This window comes from Fusarium oxysporum, chromosome 8, assembly GCF_000149955.1.
Source record: "Fusarium oxysporum f. sp. lycopersici 4287 chromosome 8, whole genome shotgun sequence".
Taxonomy (NCBI): domain Eukaryota; kingdom Fungi; phylum Ascomycota; class Sordariomycetes; order Hypocreales; family Nectriaceae; genus Fusarium; species Fusarium oxysporum.
Window position 1 is genome coordinate 3,758,545 of NC_030993.1, and position 14,281 is coordinate 3,772,825.

Below are 14,281 nucleotides of genomic sequence, written 5' to 3' on the forward strand. Positions count from 1 at the left end.
ATATTTAAGCATAGATGTCTACACTGTCACTGCGAAATTAGCTAAGATGGCGTGGAGAAGGAATTGAATAATTATTATACGGTGAAGAATACTTGCTACTCCTGCGACCGTTAGGCGGTACAGCCAGGACACTCAAAGCAAGAGTTATCACTCCAGGTTCCATCCCTCGAGTGATCAGGCCAGTCCGTAAAGTCTGCCACCTTGAGCTCCCTGAACGAAAACATACACCTATCATCCTTATACCCAGACGCAACACAGTAATCCAACGCCATACAAATAGCCGCGCACTTTTCAGGTGAGCTCTGGTCAGGAAACCTCGCAAGATCCCATTGGTTATACGCCCCCCAGAAGCCTTGGTAATTGCACAAAGCGCCGGGCTTGCCTGACACAGCGCGGCAGCTATCGCCCTGGTCGTACGAGCAGTATCTCGTGGCAGGGAGAGCGGCGGTCTCAGAGCAGGTTGGACATGTCCAGCAGGAGTTATGACTCCAGACGGAGTGATCAAACGGTCTATCTTCATGAGAAATCATGTCGGAACGCTGGAGCTTCTTGGATGTAAAGAGGCAGCGGTTCTCAGTGGAGTAGTAGCCCGAGGATTCACAGTTCTTCAGAGTCTGACAGATAGCAGCGCATTGGTAAGGACCATCTTGGTAGGGATAATCTTCGCGGGATTCTTTCCATGTTGTGCCGGTGAAGATGGCGGCCCAGATGCAGAGAGTGTCGCTGTGGTCTTTGAAGCGGTTGAACTCGCACTCTTGACCGCGGTTGTAGAGGCAGACATCAGCTGGGGATGTTGTAGTCGCTGGGCTGTCAGATGTTCTGGTAGTAAAGGTTGTTGGCTCGGGGGCGATAGTATTATCAGTGTTGACAGGCGTAGAAGAAACCTCAGCAACAGTTGTCTCCGCAGCTCCATGCTCACAGGCAGAGCATGCGAAGCAATCCATGCCATACCAATCAACATCAACACCATCATCCATCATATTTCGAACCTCGGAATGAGTAACGACATTGTTTGAGAAGAAACACTTCCTGGGAGCAAACATGTAACCCGCTGATTTGCAACCAGGCAGCGTCTTGCAGATCTCGGCACAGTCTTCGGCGCCGTCATACCAAGGCCGTGTCTCGTCGTCGTCTTGGTTGGGGAGCTGATATGTCAAGCCACTGTAGAGGCCGTAGACTCTGCAGTTCCATTCGGGAGTATTGTCGAAGCCGGCACGGAGTTCGCACGTTGGTTTGCAGGCGGTTTCGGTGGGTTGAGCGGGACGTGTAGTGTCGGTGTTGGGGGGAGAGGTGGTGGTGGTCTCGGGCATGGTTCTCTCAGTAAAGACCTCCGATGAGGAACTGGCAGAGGTCGTCTCGGGCTCGATGGTTCGCTCGGTAGATGTTGGCAGGGACTCGGATGTCGTAACAGGGTTTGTAGTGGGCACGCCGAAGTCGAGGACAAAGTTGCCAATGTTGGCTGGGGTGACTTGATTGGAGATGAAAATTGAGTCGACCAAGATAACAGAGATGCCGTTACCAGAACAAGTCATGGAGATGGCAAAAGTGGCAGAAGCAGATTCAGCGTCAACTTGCTCAAGAACATGAGTCCAAGACACGCTAGTTCCGACAGAGGAAAGAGACTGCGAGTAGAACTGCTTGTTACCCAGAGCTGCAGTGACGGTACAATCCTGGCTACCAGCCGAAGCGACGAGGTAGTAGAATTGAACGGTGTACTTCCTCTGAGAGCCAGTGCTCAGCGAGTTGAGAGTCTGCCAGATACTAGCAAACGATCCAGTGTCTCGCTTTCCAGCCGGGTTCCCAGAGGCAGTCAATGCAGCGCAACCATCATCGGGACTACCATCAACCTTGTAGCAACCTCCCTCGTGAAATTCAGCGTTTCCGGATGCACCGAAGTTTGTAAGTCCACTGGGCGGATTGTTGGCGTTGCGGGCGGCGAAGCTGCCTCCTTCAATGGCGTTGGTGATGATGATATCGACCTCTTGAGTTGTAGTTGTCGATTGGGGAACAGTCAGGCTAGGAACCTCGGATGTTTCGGAAATGTCGGTCGAAACGGATGATGTAAGTGCAAGACTAGATGCCGACGTTGGACCACTAGGTTTACAAGGACCAGCAGCGGCCAAGTTAACCAGGACCAAGCCCACGAGCGCAAGAATAGACTGCATATTGAAGCAAGACCACAAAATTGGTCAAAAAAAAAACGAGTGAATGAGAGCTTACCTCCGCAAACAAAATCGTGCTCTGCTGGTTTATTATGTATGGACCCCTTAACTCGCCAAGACTTCTCGACTCAGCTTTGCCAAACTATTGCCAGCATCACGGTCGAGATTTGCTCTTTTCGGGGCTTATGATCAATATTTGGGTTAGCGAGCTGTCACTATTGACAACTATTGATCCTTATAGCGGGCCGTTGGGCTGTACCTTGCAGAAATGAGTCTAGAACCCGAGACCTAAACCGAGTTCGCGATAGCTGTTGGTACAGCGCCAATCAAGCTCTGTGGTTCAATCCACTACGGAATTACCGCCGTGAACATCGTGTGTCTTCAGCTGCAGAAGGAAATAAGCAAGTAATATCTGCAATTAGGTAGACCATATCTGGACATGTGAAAAAAGTTCTGTTAAGTCCGTTAACCATCAATTATTAACATAAATATTAGCTTTCCCGCTATTATCAGTCTGCGACGAAGCAATGGCCTAAAAGCCATGGTGATATCTCCAATCAGTGACCCTTGAGCATATTGGAAGACGAAAAACCATTAAGAAGAAAAGCCCTTTCACTTTCGCTCGCAACGCAAGTCGAGGGCAATGACAACCTCAATACCCAAAACTTAACTAGTAGTGCCCATTCCAAGGGCTTGGCAAAGGTTAATTAAGGTATGTTTGAAAGGCTAAGGTAGGTATGCTCTAGCTACTGTTCATGTTACTATAACCAAGATATAAACAAGATATACACCAAGCTAACACATGGTAAGCTAACCCAAAGGTTGAGCAACATCCCAAATTATTTGTTAAGCCGCTTGACTCATCCAAGCAGTAACCAGGGCTGTCCACGGAGTATCAAAAAAAGATGTCGCACCGAAAATAGCTTAGAGTCTGATCCAAAGCCTTGAAAATCTTGAACGCATTCTGGAACAAGGGCGTGGGCAGCGCTTATGGGATGAACGGCAATTCGAACAACACAAGTCGACCATTGAACAGTGGACGAAAGAGCTAGACTCCTTCAAGCATGTGCTCCAGCCGTCAAACCTCAAAAAAGAACCTCATAGATCCCTGAAGTTGTGTCTCATCTTGACTGACCTCGAAAAAACACTCAATGAGTGGTTGACTCGTCTAAGCCAGATGCAAACAGAGCTCATATTAATCATAACGGATGTTGAACAACATGTGATGCGAAGTAGGTAGTCAAGTAGTAACTCATGGACGAAGCTAAATACTCTCTAGATGTATTAAATGAATCTGTCACTGCTCATTTGCGAGCTGATTTGTATCCCTGTAGCACCAAACTCATTCCTAGTAAGACACCTGGAATCTGCGAATGGATTTGGTAACATTCGGTCTTCTATGACTGGGTTGAAGACTTTTCAGCCAAAGCAGAGTCATACCTCAAACTGACTATTTGTGTCTATGTTACAAAAGGCTGTGGAAAATCTGTTCTCATCAAGTTTATCGTCCAGAAACTTGGAGAACAAGGCCAGATCGCTCTCCACTTTTCGTTCTGGTCCAGCAATGAAAACCAAATAAAACTAGAAGAACTCTTAAGGAGCCTGACGTGGCAAATTTCACGGCGTATTACAGATGTCAATCGTGAGAAACTGTCCAGGTTGTTGAGTCGAAGTGACGGCATCGATAAGAGGGGCCTTGTCGAGGCAATCCGCGTTGCTTTATCTGGTATCAGTCAGAAGGTATACTGCACCATCGACGGCATTGATGAGTCTGGCGAGGACTGTAACAGTGATACAGATGGATGTCTATCAACTTCTGGACCTGTCAAAGGATCACACCAAACTTCACGTGCTCTTAGCTGGTCGAGAGGCCTCAGTGCGAATGCTTCTCAAGAACGATGTGCCAAGGCAGCAGATTACAGAACATCTCATAAGAGGGGATATAGACAAGTAAATTGCAGTTGAGAAAAACCATTCGCTCCAGAACTATTCACCACTTATCAGAGCCAAGATGCAGAAATATTTAGAGTCAAAGACTCAAGTTATGTTCCTCGGGGTAGCATTGGTCTCGAAAGAGCTGGGGCGTTGCTCTGGTGTTGAGAATGTTAGACAAACGCTGCAACAAGTTTCCCACGACCTTGATCGCGAGTATCACCGACTATTCTTGCAATTGATAACTAGGACAGAAGGAACTCCGAGGAAAGCTTCGATATCGATGAAGTGTGCGAGACATATTTTGTCTGCCATACTAGCCTGCCCCAGGCCCATGACGAGTGAGGATAAGACCTTAACTTATTTACAGTTTTAGATAATAATAGTCTAGTAACATAATCCCAATATACTATTGGAAAGGTCTCTTCGAGGTCAGAGGTAAGCGATAATTACATCAAGCTTAAAAAACGACGACTAAAAGCTTTCGACGCCTAGCGAGAGGCGTCAGGAGATAGGTTGGGACTACACAACATGGCGTGATTTGGGGCAATTATTTTAGGAAGGACTAGACTGGCGATTGGTCTCTAAGAATAGATTTTATACCGTCGTAAGCCCAAACGAGCATAACAATAAGCTTGCAGATCCCACACGTGACGTTACAAGGCTTAGAACTGGCTACCCCAAAAACACTGCCATAATCTCTTCTATTTTCATACTCCGTTCGCGACAAACCGATTCTCGCATCAAGTGCCACCTTCAAACTCATCCAAAAGCATCTCCATTTTCTTTTTCAAACTCTTATTGACAGCCCTGGTTTGGCCCCTATGTTGAAGCAGCGTCTCAGTACACGCCAACCCCGCACCCATACCGGCTCTCGGGGAGATAGTGAAGTTGACGCTTCACCTGCCTCGAGAGATACATTCCCTTTGTATAGGAGATATCAGAGTGAGCTAGAAAGTTATGATGAGGCTGCCAAACAGGGATTGTTGAAAGACGATCTCGAGGAAAAGTCGAGACTGAAAGGAGAGCCAAGGGAAAGAATAAACAGAACAGAAAAAGAACGAAGAATAAGCCCGCAAGGGCAATCCTATCACAGAGTCCGTAAGCCCCAAATTCAAATTCAATCAGGGTCTTCCAATCGAGATGGAGAAAGTGACTACTATGACATTGATCATTCTGGGCGTCCCTCCAATCGCACCTTCAACCCGAACAGCATCGCCATTCCGAGAGTACTTATGACGTAACCGCTAGGGTGGTAGCAGCGTGGATAAAAAGTAGATAACCAGCCGGGATTTTAATAGTCCTTTTTATACTAGGGTTTAAGGTTAGTTTTAAACTAATTAGCAGCTCGACCCAGTATTAGATGATCAAGTATTAAAAATTAAGTAACATAACTTTTTTTTATTAGACAATTCATAATAAGTTACCTATAAATAATATCTAGGGATTTGGTTAGTTTTTTGCCTGACGTTCAGCCTGGTTGATCTCACAGTATGGATTTATTCCAAATTTGATTAATCCCAGATTAGATAAGGCTAACCAGAATTACGTGACTGTGTTGCCTTGCAGAGACTCGCTTACAGTTGCATCGTATCCGTAAGAGACATCATATCATGTCTCCTTTCTTCTGCATGTGGCTTGCACTTGGACCTCTCAGAGTTCAGGAAGAAGTTACCCGGTATCATTAGCCGTAATTTCCCATGCAGATTCTTGAGACTTAAGGCTGTGAGGGCTGCTAAAGACGCTAGACTCGGGACGGGTGGCGGGGAGCCCGGACCTGACTATTAAGGTCTAGCCTTAGAGAACCAGTGGTCTGTGATTCGTTCACACGACTATCCTTGTTTCAGCTGTGCCTTAACTTCTAGGGTCCCTGTCAACTGGGCAGACAGTCTGCAGGGCCGCAAAGATAATTAGAGCGTCAACGACGTAGTATCTGGAGATAATATTCACAACAACAAAGGGATAGCGATGAATGGAATTTGAATTGAGAATGTAATGCGTGGAACTCGAATGACTGGAAGAGCCACGCCTGCGGAATTGATATCTGAGTCGTTCTGCAGCTTGGCGAGGTAGGCTGAGCAGTGAGCAGGGATGTAGATATCACAACCAACAGATGTTACCTTGTGATCATATATATGTGGAGGAGAAAGCCTCCGGCCCACTAATAGGATGCTGCGGAAAGTCTAGCTTTCGACAAAAGGCTCATATACAAATACCGCATCTGAGCCACAACAAAGATATACTCTACAGAACCTACGCCGTCAGCCAACACTTCCCTTTCCATCTTTCAATTTTCCAGACTCTCCATAATGTCTACCCCGTCCAAAGAACAAAAATGGGATCGCTATGATCTAGAGCAAAGAGGGTTTTACTACAATGACGACAGCCGTCCCCCAATGAAACCATTCCCACGGCATGTCGAGGCTCTCCAGCAGGCAATGCTTGACTTTACATGTGAAAAAGACTATGATAGGAAACTAATTGTAAGTGGAGAGACTGTATTTTACTAAAGGGCTCATCTGTTTTCCGTAGATGGTCCATCTGACTAGCAACATAGGTTAAAATCGAAGATTCGGCTATGTACTTATACGAGACAAAAAGTCCCGAGCCGGCTTGGAAAGACTTCTTTCGAGAGAATTTCTTTCGCCCTCTTCTAGATGACGTCTCCGTCTCACAAGAAGACTCACGCAGGTCCGTTAAGAATTTTTTATCCTAAGAACTTTTAATAATATGCGACCTTTTAGAGTTTCACGAGCCAACTATTACTATGACACTGTAATATCGTAAGTGGTTTCATAAATGAGTATAAAAGCTTGCGACCAACGAGAACTTACCAGTGAATCCGAGGATCTATGGGTTACATTTGACGGAAAGGGCAGACTTGGTGATTCACTTCCTGATTTATTTTACAACAAGAAACGCCCCCAACCCGATCGTGCTTTTTATTTTCCGATATACCATCTGACGGAAGAATCTCATGTTCCTAGAATAGCTGACCGCGAGGCCCTGAAGTGGCACAAAGCATCAATGCCAGCCCTTGTGGAGTCGTTCTCATGGCCCGATCTGAAAAGGCTTTATGCCCACGGCTTACGACCATCTCCCTTCCATGCTTTCGACAAAAGGAAGCCCCTAGAAAAACACCTGAAGTGCTTTCCATGGCTCGTTATTGAGCACAAGAAGATGCCTGAGACTGGCGAGAAATTGAAGGAGGTTGCTTACTGCCAAGCGGTCAATGGTAGCGGATGCGCCGTCAGGTTGAACCAGATCGCTGCAAAGTATACTCCTGAGTTGGCTAGACAGGCACATGTCCCTCCGATTCCAGCTGTGACCACAGTTGGGCCTGAAGTCAAGGTCTGGATAACGTATTATATCAAAGACTTTTTCCCATATTTCGACGATGAATACGACGAACAGCAGTTCCGCAGACACGATTCAGCTTATGTAAGTACAGATTTAGGAATCCGAGGCTGAGTTAGATTTATAATTCTTGGTAGATGATGCAATGCATTTGGGATGGGGATATGACTGAACCTGAGGATATTGTCAAGTTCCGACTCATACTCGAAACATCCACACCTGGGCAACGCGAGTTTTCAAGCCATTGATCACCACATATATTGACCAATGGAGATTTGTTCACTCTCCCTCTAGCCAACAGAGAATGGAGCTCTCGAGAAGTGCACTTCGATTTGTTCAGCGCGCTCTGGATGGACAGCCAGACCCCGAAGATGATGATCTGGATCAAGATGCCAATATGAGGCTAATGGAACTCTGCGATACATTCGTTCAGGCTGCGCACCAAATTATGGACGAGAAGCTTGAGAGGCTACGCCTGAAGAACCTGCAAGATTCATCCTTTAAACTTTCGCGCAGAAGGACACGCGCAGCTAGCGAACAACCTCCACAAACCATGAGCTGCTTGAGTCCTGATGTTGCCCTATCACCTCCGCACACTGATCCGCGTGGAAGTCCAAGGTTTCGAACACGAAGCGTTTCACGGCCATGTACTCCATCAAGCCCAACTCCTGGCGCGAGGTCCAGAGTACAGCAAGTCGCTTCACCTCTCCAGATAGCCATGGCAACCGCGGCAGCCAGGGGGGCCAAGAGACGAGAAAGCGGGAGTAACTCCCTCGAATCACCCCCTGAAATCGTACCTCAACTGATTCTCACACCTGAGGGGGCGGCTGATTGCAAGGTCCTCGATGACTCGCCTTCAATTGAATCGTCAAGCATCGACACACCAGCTGACGAGATATATGGGGAAATCTTGATGCCCGGCGCCTTTCCACCAGTCACGCCAGCCAAATCCGTACAGTCTTCTGTTTCTGATATCGTTCCCAATGAGGATGGGGTGGTGTCTAGTCACTTTCAAAACCTATCAAAGGGCTTCGCCAATATGTTCCTGGGACGAACTCCATAGTGAGAATGATGAAGCGAACGGTAGCAGCAGTACAGCTTGCTTGTAGATAAGTGTACTTTTATGTAGTTGTTGAAATTGATAGGTTATTATTTCTATGATATAGCCTTACCCAGTGAAGTACCAGTCATTCTGAAGCTTTTCACCGCATACTTGACTTATGCCCTGGCATGCGACGCGTAAAAGAAGCTTAAATAGTGACTCGTATGAGTCTCTGAACCCTTCCAACTTCCTTCTATATGGATATCACGCCATCCAGTGACACAAAAATACTCCGGACGGAAACGGTGATGAATAAGTGGACAAACTTGTCTTTATGGTGCTTAATTAGCTAAAGTATACACAAAGATAAGACTAATAAACCTCGAACTTCCACTTTCGTTTTATTTAAATAAAATATATACTCTATCATCTAATCAAATTTCATGCTTACCGTCTGTATAGTCCTTATAACCACGTTCCAACCCTACTTAGATGCCAAGAATTCACAACCTACCTCCTAACATTAGCGACCTACGGCAAAGAGTTATACTAATACACAAGCGGGCCGTCTGGTGCAACCTTGTTTTAATATCTCAGTAGCTATTACGCGGCATATGGTCAGTTTATAGAAGGTCCCTAGAATTTATGCTTAATCTGAGAACCACGTTACTAGGAACTTATGAAGTTCGTGTGACCTTGGTTTCACTGGTGTAATATATCTCCTGCCATAATCAAGTCCAGAGTCAGATTATAATACGCAATATGCTCTAGGATACAGTTCCTTCCTAACATAGCCACTCAGAGAAATGCAAGCTTTTTTTCTATATACTTAATAATCGCCATAATTGAGATATTTTAGTCTCTAGCCAAGCTCTACCTTAAGTATCTTTAGCATCTATCTTACTTCAGTCTAATTCTCTGTCTTCAGGTTCTATTATTATGCATACTATTCTTCCTCTCGCAGCCCTTATTAGACTATTAAATGCCGCTGCTATTGACCCTTATAAGGCTAAACCTCTCTTTAAGATTAGGCTTGGACCTGGCGATGTTTACATTGTTACCGAAAAGGAAAAGTTCGAATTGAGAGCTGTAATTCTACTCTCTTAAAATAATAACTTATATGACTTCTATCCAACTTTCACAAGACGGAATAATATTTATCAATATCAGCGACCTCAATAAGCCTGGTTTTAGCCTTTAATTCCTCGACAGCTTTCCTAGCTAAGTTACTCAGATAATAGCTATTAATACTTAAATTCCTAATCTTAGCCAGGCTAACATAAAGAGCATATTAACTAAGTTCGCTAAGTTCTAGAATAGGTATTATAAGACTACCTATAGATAATAGTCTATTAAGTAGCTCTTTAGATAAATCTAATTATTATTACTATTAGTATAGCAAGGAATACTAAGGCTAAGAAGTTTACCTACGTTACTTCCTAATAGCCTAGTATTATTACCACTATTATTAGCAAGAGCGCTGCTATTATTATCATTAGTACTTACTAGGGCTTTATTAACTCTTAAAGCCCTAATACTAGATGGCCTTCTGGCGCTAGCAAGTCTATTACTTGGCATAGTTAAGCAATTACTAATAATCGTAGATAACAATAGCACCAGAACTATTAGTATCCTTAAGGTATTCTAAGTCCTTTTATCTAACTTAAAGGTTTTATCTAGCCAGGCTCCTAATACTATTAAGTTCTATTGCTGCTCTAGCGGAGGGTTGTTGCTCGGGTTCGGCTAGCATGGCGTCAGACCTGGATGGTGAAGACTTGGATAAATGGTGTGGTAAGTGAATCGCTGTCATATCATGGGCGTATGCAGCTAATAATGAGATCAAAGGGTCCTTTAAAATTTATGTCGTTAAAAAGTAAATGCAATGAGAGACCAAGGAGAGGTGTATATGGGGTCTGGGACTTACTCCCAGCATAAATAGCTAAACTAAATATATTATGAGTCCAAGCAAGGGGCCCAAATGGATATTCACAGCTAGATCCAAACTAATCGTCCTATATATGCAGTAGCCATTCTCCTCAAAGTCCTCATACTAATACTTTTTAACGCTAGCTAAAACATACAGCAAGTTAGGTAGTGATATACAGAAAGTAAAGCACGTGATGTAACTGCGGGGTACTTGGATTTCAGCCAATACTCCGCCCCTCACTACCAGCATCAAGTAAGAGAAATGCATAATGCCACGGCCAAAGGGTAAGTTTAAGACCACTGAGAACATCGCCATTCACTTATTTATTTCATCCTAGGTTGCTCGATTTGCTCGACGCGAAGGATCATCTGCGATCTTGGTCAACCGAGCTGTCAGAAATGTATTGGCAGGGGATTTACCTGCCCTGGGTATGGTCCAAGACTTCGATGGGTTCAGGGCGTGGCTATTCGTGGTCATCTTCGGGGTGTCCAATTTCCTATCCCTGAGGCTCCAATATCCACCTCTACGCGAAGTTTTGACAGGAACACTCAACAACTGTTAGACTATTATGACAAGAATATCGCCGGGTTAATGGTCTGGATCGACTCGGAAAAGAATTATTACCGCCAAAAGGTTCTACCTTTGGCTCAGACGAATGAAGCAGTCCGTCTCGCTATATGCGCAGTCTCGGCCCAACATGCAGCAAGAGACTTCACGCCATCAACCGTTTATGAGAAAGATAGGGACCATGTCTTGTCAATGATCATGCGCGGTGTTGACGACATGACCGCACATCCCCAGCTTACAGTGACTGCCGATACAGCAGAATGGATGCTTTCGTCGATGATGGTCCTATCATCCTACGAGCTAGCACATACTGGCGGTGCAGATGCTGCTGATTTCCATCGAAAGGCAGCTCGTGCTCTAGTCAACACTTTATCCACCCTGGACTTTCCCAAGAGTAGCCTTTTCGGCTTTTTACAGAACCAGCTTTCCATGTATGATATCTTCGCATGTACTACTATCCTCGACGCGTCAGATGTACAAGATGCAATTAGGCCAGTTGAGTACGGGGATGATAAGTCATTCTCCGCGTATCTACTGATTCTTCATGATGCGACGCTCATATCTCGAGGCGATTCAGCTCAGGACTCAACTCGGGATTGGAGGAGCGAGTTTGGTCAAGCACGAGGGGAGACATTACTGGAAGTTGGCAGCAGCGGGGTGTGCTCGAGTGCCGATCGTGGGGACTTTATACGTCTAGTTGACGCCTACCACAATGCTGCTCTGCTGTATACTGCACGATGCCTTGGTCATCAATATGGCCCAGAAGAGACAGTCGGCCTGTTTGACTTGTTTCAACTACTGACTGGTATGGAGAATCTACATGAGTGGATTCATAACCTCGCATGGCCAATCTTCATCGCCGGGACAGAATGCTACGCTGATGGCGACAGGCAACTCATTTTGAGAGATCTATACCAGAGCTTGTCTGATGTCACAGGATTCAAACACCACGGAGATGTTCTCACCTTTCTCGAGACATTCTGGTCCAGCGGAGAATCAGACTGGCGCATACTAGCAAAGCAATGGGAAGGTCTCGGTAGAAGAATTTTAGCAGTTTGAGAAACAAACTATTTACTTCTTAACAGTCTCTTCGTCCTCAATTCCAAAGATGACTTTCATCGGATCCCGATACTTGTAGAAGCCCAAAGCCGGTGGACAAATGCCATACCCTAGCAATCTGAGCATCTTGGGGGGGAAGTTCCGAGTTTTTGCAATCTCTGGGGGAATGCTCAGGTACTGGTTTTCTTCCTGCCTCAAGGTTCCCTTGCACATGAAGATACCGACAGTTTCTCGGGCATCATCCCTTTCCATGTTAGCTTGCACAATACTAGAAAAAGCACAATACGCTTACTTGGTGATGTTGGCTCCGCCTGCATGATAAACGTTGCCCAGGAACAGCATAGCATCGCCAATTTCAAGCTCTCCGGGTATTGCCTCTTCGTCTAGTGGGCATCTATCAGGGCCCCAGAGATGACTCTTTGGGATGACAATGGTCGCGCCATTCTCTTTTGTCGTCTTGGTCAAAGCCTGGTGACGTTAGATAATCGGAACTGTTCAATGAAAGAGCATGGCTTACCGTCACGCAACCGAGCATCACGGGCATGTCGCAATTCCTAGGATGATAATCCGAATCATCTCTATGAAGAGCCTGCTGCTTTCCACCAGGCTCAACGCGAAATCCAACAGCACTAGCAATGTACGGCTTTCCGAAAACCGTCAACTGCTCTTGGCCTTCCCAGTATGTGTACTTGCTACCCAGGACCTTTTCAGCAACGGATTGGAACAGAGGGTTGATAGCTAGTTCGACACATGCGTTTGAGGTAGCAAAGAAACCGGTTGCTCGCTTGGTGGTGGGAGGAAAGAAGCCGGAGTCATCTTTGACATCTGAGTCAAAGAGTGGTTTCAGGTCGCTTCGGATCTGTTCACATAGAGACTTAGAAGCTATACCTTTGACTATCAAGGCACCGTCTCTCTCTAGGGCGTTGATGATTGTGTCTGCAGTTGTTCCGGGGTCGTTGGCATGCAATGTCGAGATTGCATTTCCTGCCTCTGTGGGATAGGTTGATGAAGAGCACATGTTTACAGCCGATAGAAAATTGACAGACAAAAACAAAGTAATCTAATATTTGGAGAGAAATTTTAGGAACTGCAATTGCGAGTTATATGCTTTTTTAAAACTTATTGGTTAGTCTAGTTCCAAACTTCTTACCCTTTCTCACATCAGCAACTTAATTAAGAAGTTAAATCGAGGTTTCTCCCAGTAACTTCCTAGATCAGTATAGCCTCCGCTTTATGTGGGTCTTCTCATCCCAACATCCAAAAAGGAACACTCGGCAGTTAACCTAGCAATTAGTTTACTCCTTTACTCTTCTGATAGTGCTTCATGTGCTCGTAAAGCAAAGGTCTTGGAATTGTAGTTACCTCCTCCATCACCGACCCTTGAGCTGCCTATTTTCATCTAGCCCCAAAGCACCATTGAACTCTTGGATAATCTCCTCAGGGGTGTTCCAGTCATCCATCGAAAGCTCTGCTTCAATCTTTCTTAACACTCTTCCACCTCGTGATATTTTCCGAAATCTTCCCCTTGTCTTCATCACTCAACGTACCAAGAAACTCTTCTAGAGCTTGAGCCAAAGGATTCTTGCTCTTTAGTTCTGTTCCAGAGGTCTGGGGCTCCTTTGTATCCACAAACATTGCTCTCACGTGCTTGAACAAGTACGTTGGAAATGCCGAAAATACAAAAGAAATAAGATAAGCGCCGGTTATCAGTGTTGTATCTTGCATGATCCATAGGGTTGTCCGTTTATCTTCCGCTTTGGCCAGTAGGCCGTAAGACTAGGGATTTTCTTTCACAAGTTGCTTCATGATTGGGACCGATTGGCTGCACACTTGGACGAAATGAGAGTATGTGTCTTTGGTCGTCCAGAAGGTCAAATTGCTTGCTGTCAGAGGCCGCATTTGTGCAAAGTAGCTGGTAACGCGCCGGGAATGATCATTTCTTGTAAGGGTAGCTCGAATACCCGCACGGATACCGGTTCATGGTACGGAAATTCCAGGTGCTCCGTGGTTGCTGTCGCGTTGATGGAGAAGTGCAATAGTGCCGGCGCATTTACGCGCCGTGATGCGCATAAGAAACTCTTGTGGCAAGACATGTAATGAAAGTTTGGCCGTCCCAGCGCCTCATGCTTGTCTCTTTATTCCAGAAGCTTAACGAATGTTTGGTCCCAAGGATCATGAAGCATCGGACCGTCGGGCTGTTATTCCAAGGCTCCATTTGCGCCGATAGATACATCC

The 14,281-nt window shown here is 45.6% G+C and overlaps 4 protein-coding genes across 4 annotated transcripts; 2 read left to right on the top strand and 2 right to left on the bottom strand.

The window, feature by feature from the left end:
* Nucleotides 1–48: 48 nt before the first annotated feature.
* Nucleotides 49–2,231, bottom strand: FOXG_15778 (uncharacterized protein). The gene has a single exon (XM_018395895.1). It carries the CDS (start codon nucleotides 2,163–2,165, stop codon nucleotides 111–113), a length of 2,055 nt encoding a protein of 684 aa, XP_018256193.1. The 5' UTR covers nucleotides 2,166–2,231; the 3' UTR covers nucleotides 49–110.
* A 4,172-nt stretch (nucleotides 2,232–6,403) lies between these two features.
* Nucleotides 6,404–8,630, top strand: FOXG_15779 (uncharacterized protein; the record flags this gene model as incomplete). Its single annotated transcript, XM_018395896.1, has 6 exons — nucleotides 6,404–6,577; nucleotides 6,652–6,785; nucleotides 6,839–6,877; nucleotides 6,932–7,535; nucleotides 7,792–8,513; nucleotides 8,618–8,630. The coding sequence occupies 6 exons, from the start codon at nucleotides 6,404–6,406 to the stop codon at nucleotides 8,628–8,630; spliced, it is 1,686 nt and encodes a 561-aa protein (XP_018256194.1).
* A 2,058-nt stretch (nucleotides 8,631–10,688) lies between these two features.
* FOXG_15780 (uncharacterized protein) lies at nucleotides 10,689–12,100 on the top strand (the record flags this gene model as incomplete). Its single annotated transcript, XM_018395897.1, has 2 exons — nucleotides 10,689–10,704; nucleotides 10,758–12,100. The coding sequence occupies 2 exons, from the start codon at nucleotides 10,689–10,691 to the stop codon at nucleotides 12,044–12,046; spliced, it is 1,305 nt and encodes a 434-aa protein (XP_018256195.1). The 3' UTR covers nucleotides 12,047–12,100.
* FOXG_17781 (uncharacterized protein) lies at nucleotides 12,011–13,101 on the bottom strand. The gene is made up of 3 exons (XM_018397763.1): nucleotides 12,564–13,101; nucleotides 12,339–12,514; nucleotides 12,011–12,290 (listed from the first exon to the last, which is right to left on the bottom strand). The coding sequence occupies exons 1-3, from the start codon at nucleotides 13,062–13,064 to the stop codon at nucleotides 12,059–12,061; spliced, it is 909 nt and encodes a 302-aa protein (XP_018256196.1). The 5' UTR covers nucleotides 13,065–13,101; the 3' UTR covers nucleotides 12,011–12,058.
* Between the last annotated feature and the right edge of the window lie 1,180 nt (nucleotides 13,102–14,281).

What these genes read in the sequence shown, in the direction of transcription:
- FOXG_15778 (XM_018395895.1), bottom strand. Translation starts at nt 2,165, where the DNA reads ATGCAGTCTATTCTTGCGCTCGTGGGCTTGGTCCTGGTTAACTTGGCC.
- FOXG_17781 (XM_018397763.1), bottom strand. Translation starts at nt 13,064, where the DNA reads ATGTGCTCTTCATCAACCTATCCCACAGAGGCAGGAAATGCAATCTCG. An exon ending in TGATGCTCGGTTGCGTGACG is followed by an intron (nt 12,515 to 12,563) that starts GTAAGCCATGCT and finishes TAACGTCACCAG; the next exon opens with GCTTTGACCAAGACGACAAA. An exon ending in GGCGGAGCCAACATCACCAA is followed by an intron (nt 12,291 to 12,338) that starts GTAAGCGTATTG and finishes TAACATGGAAAG; the next exon opens with GGATGATGCCCGAGAAACTG.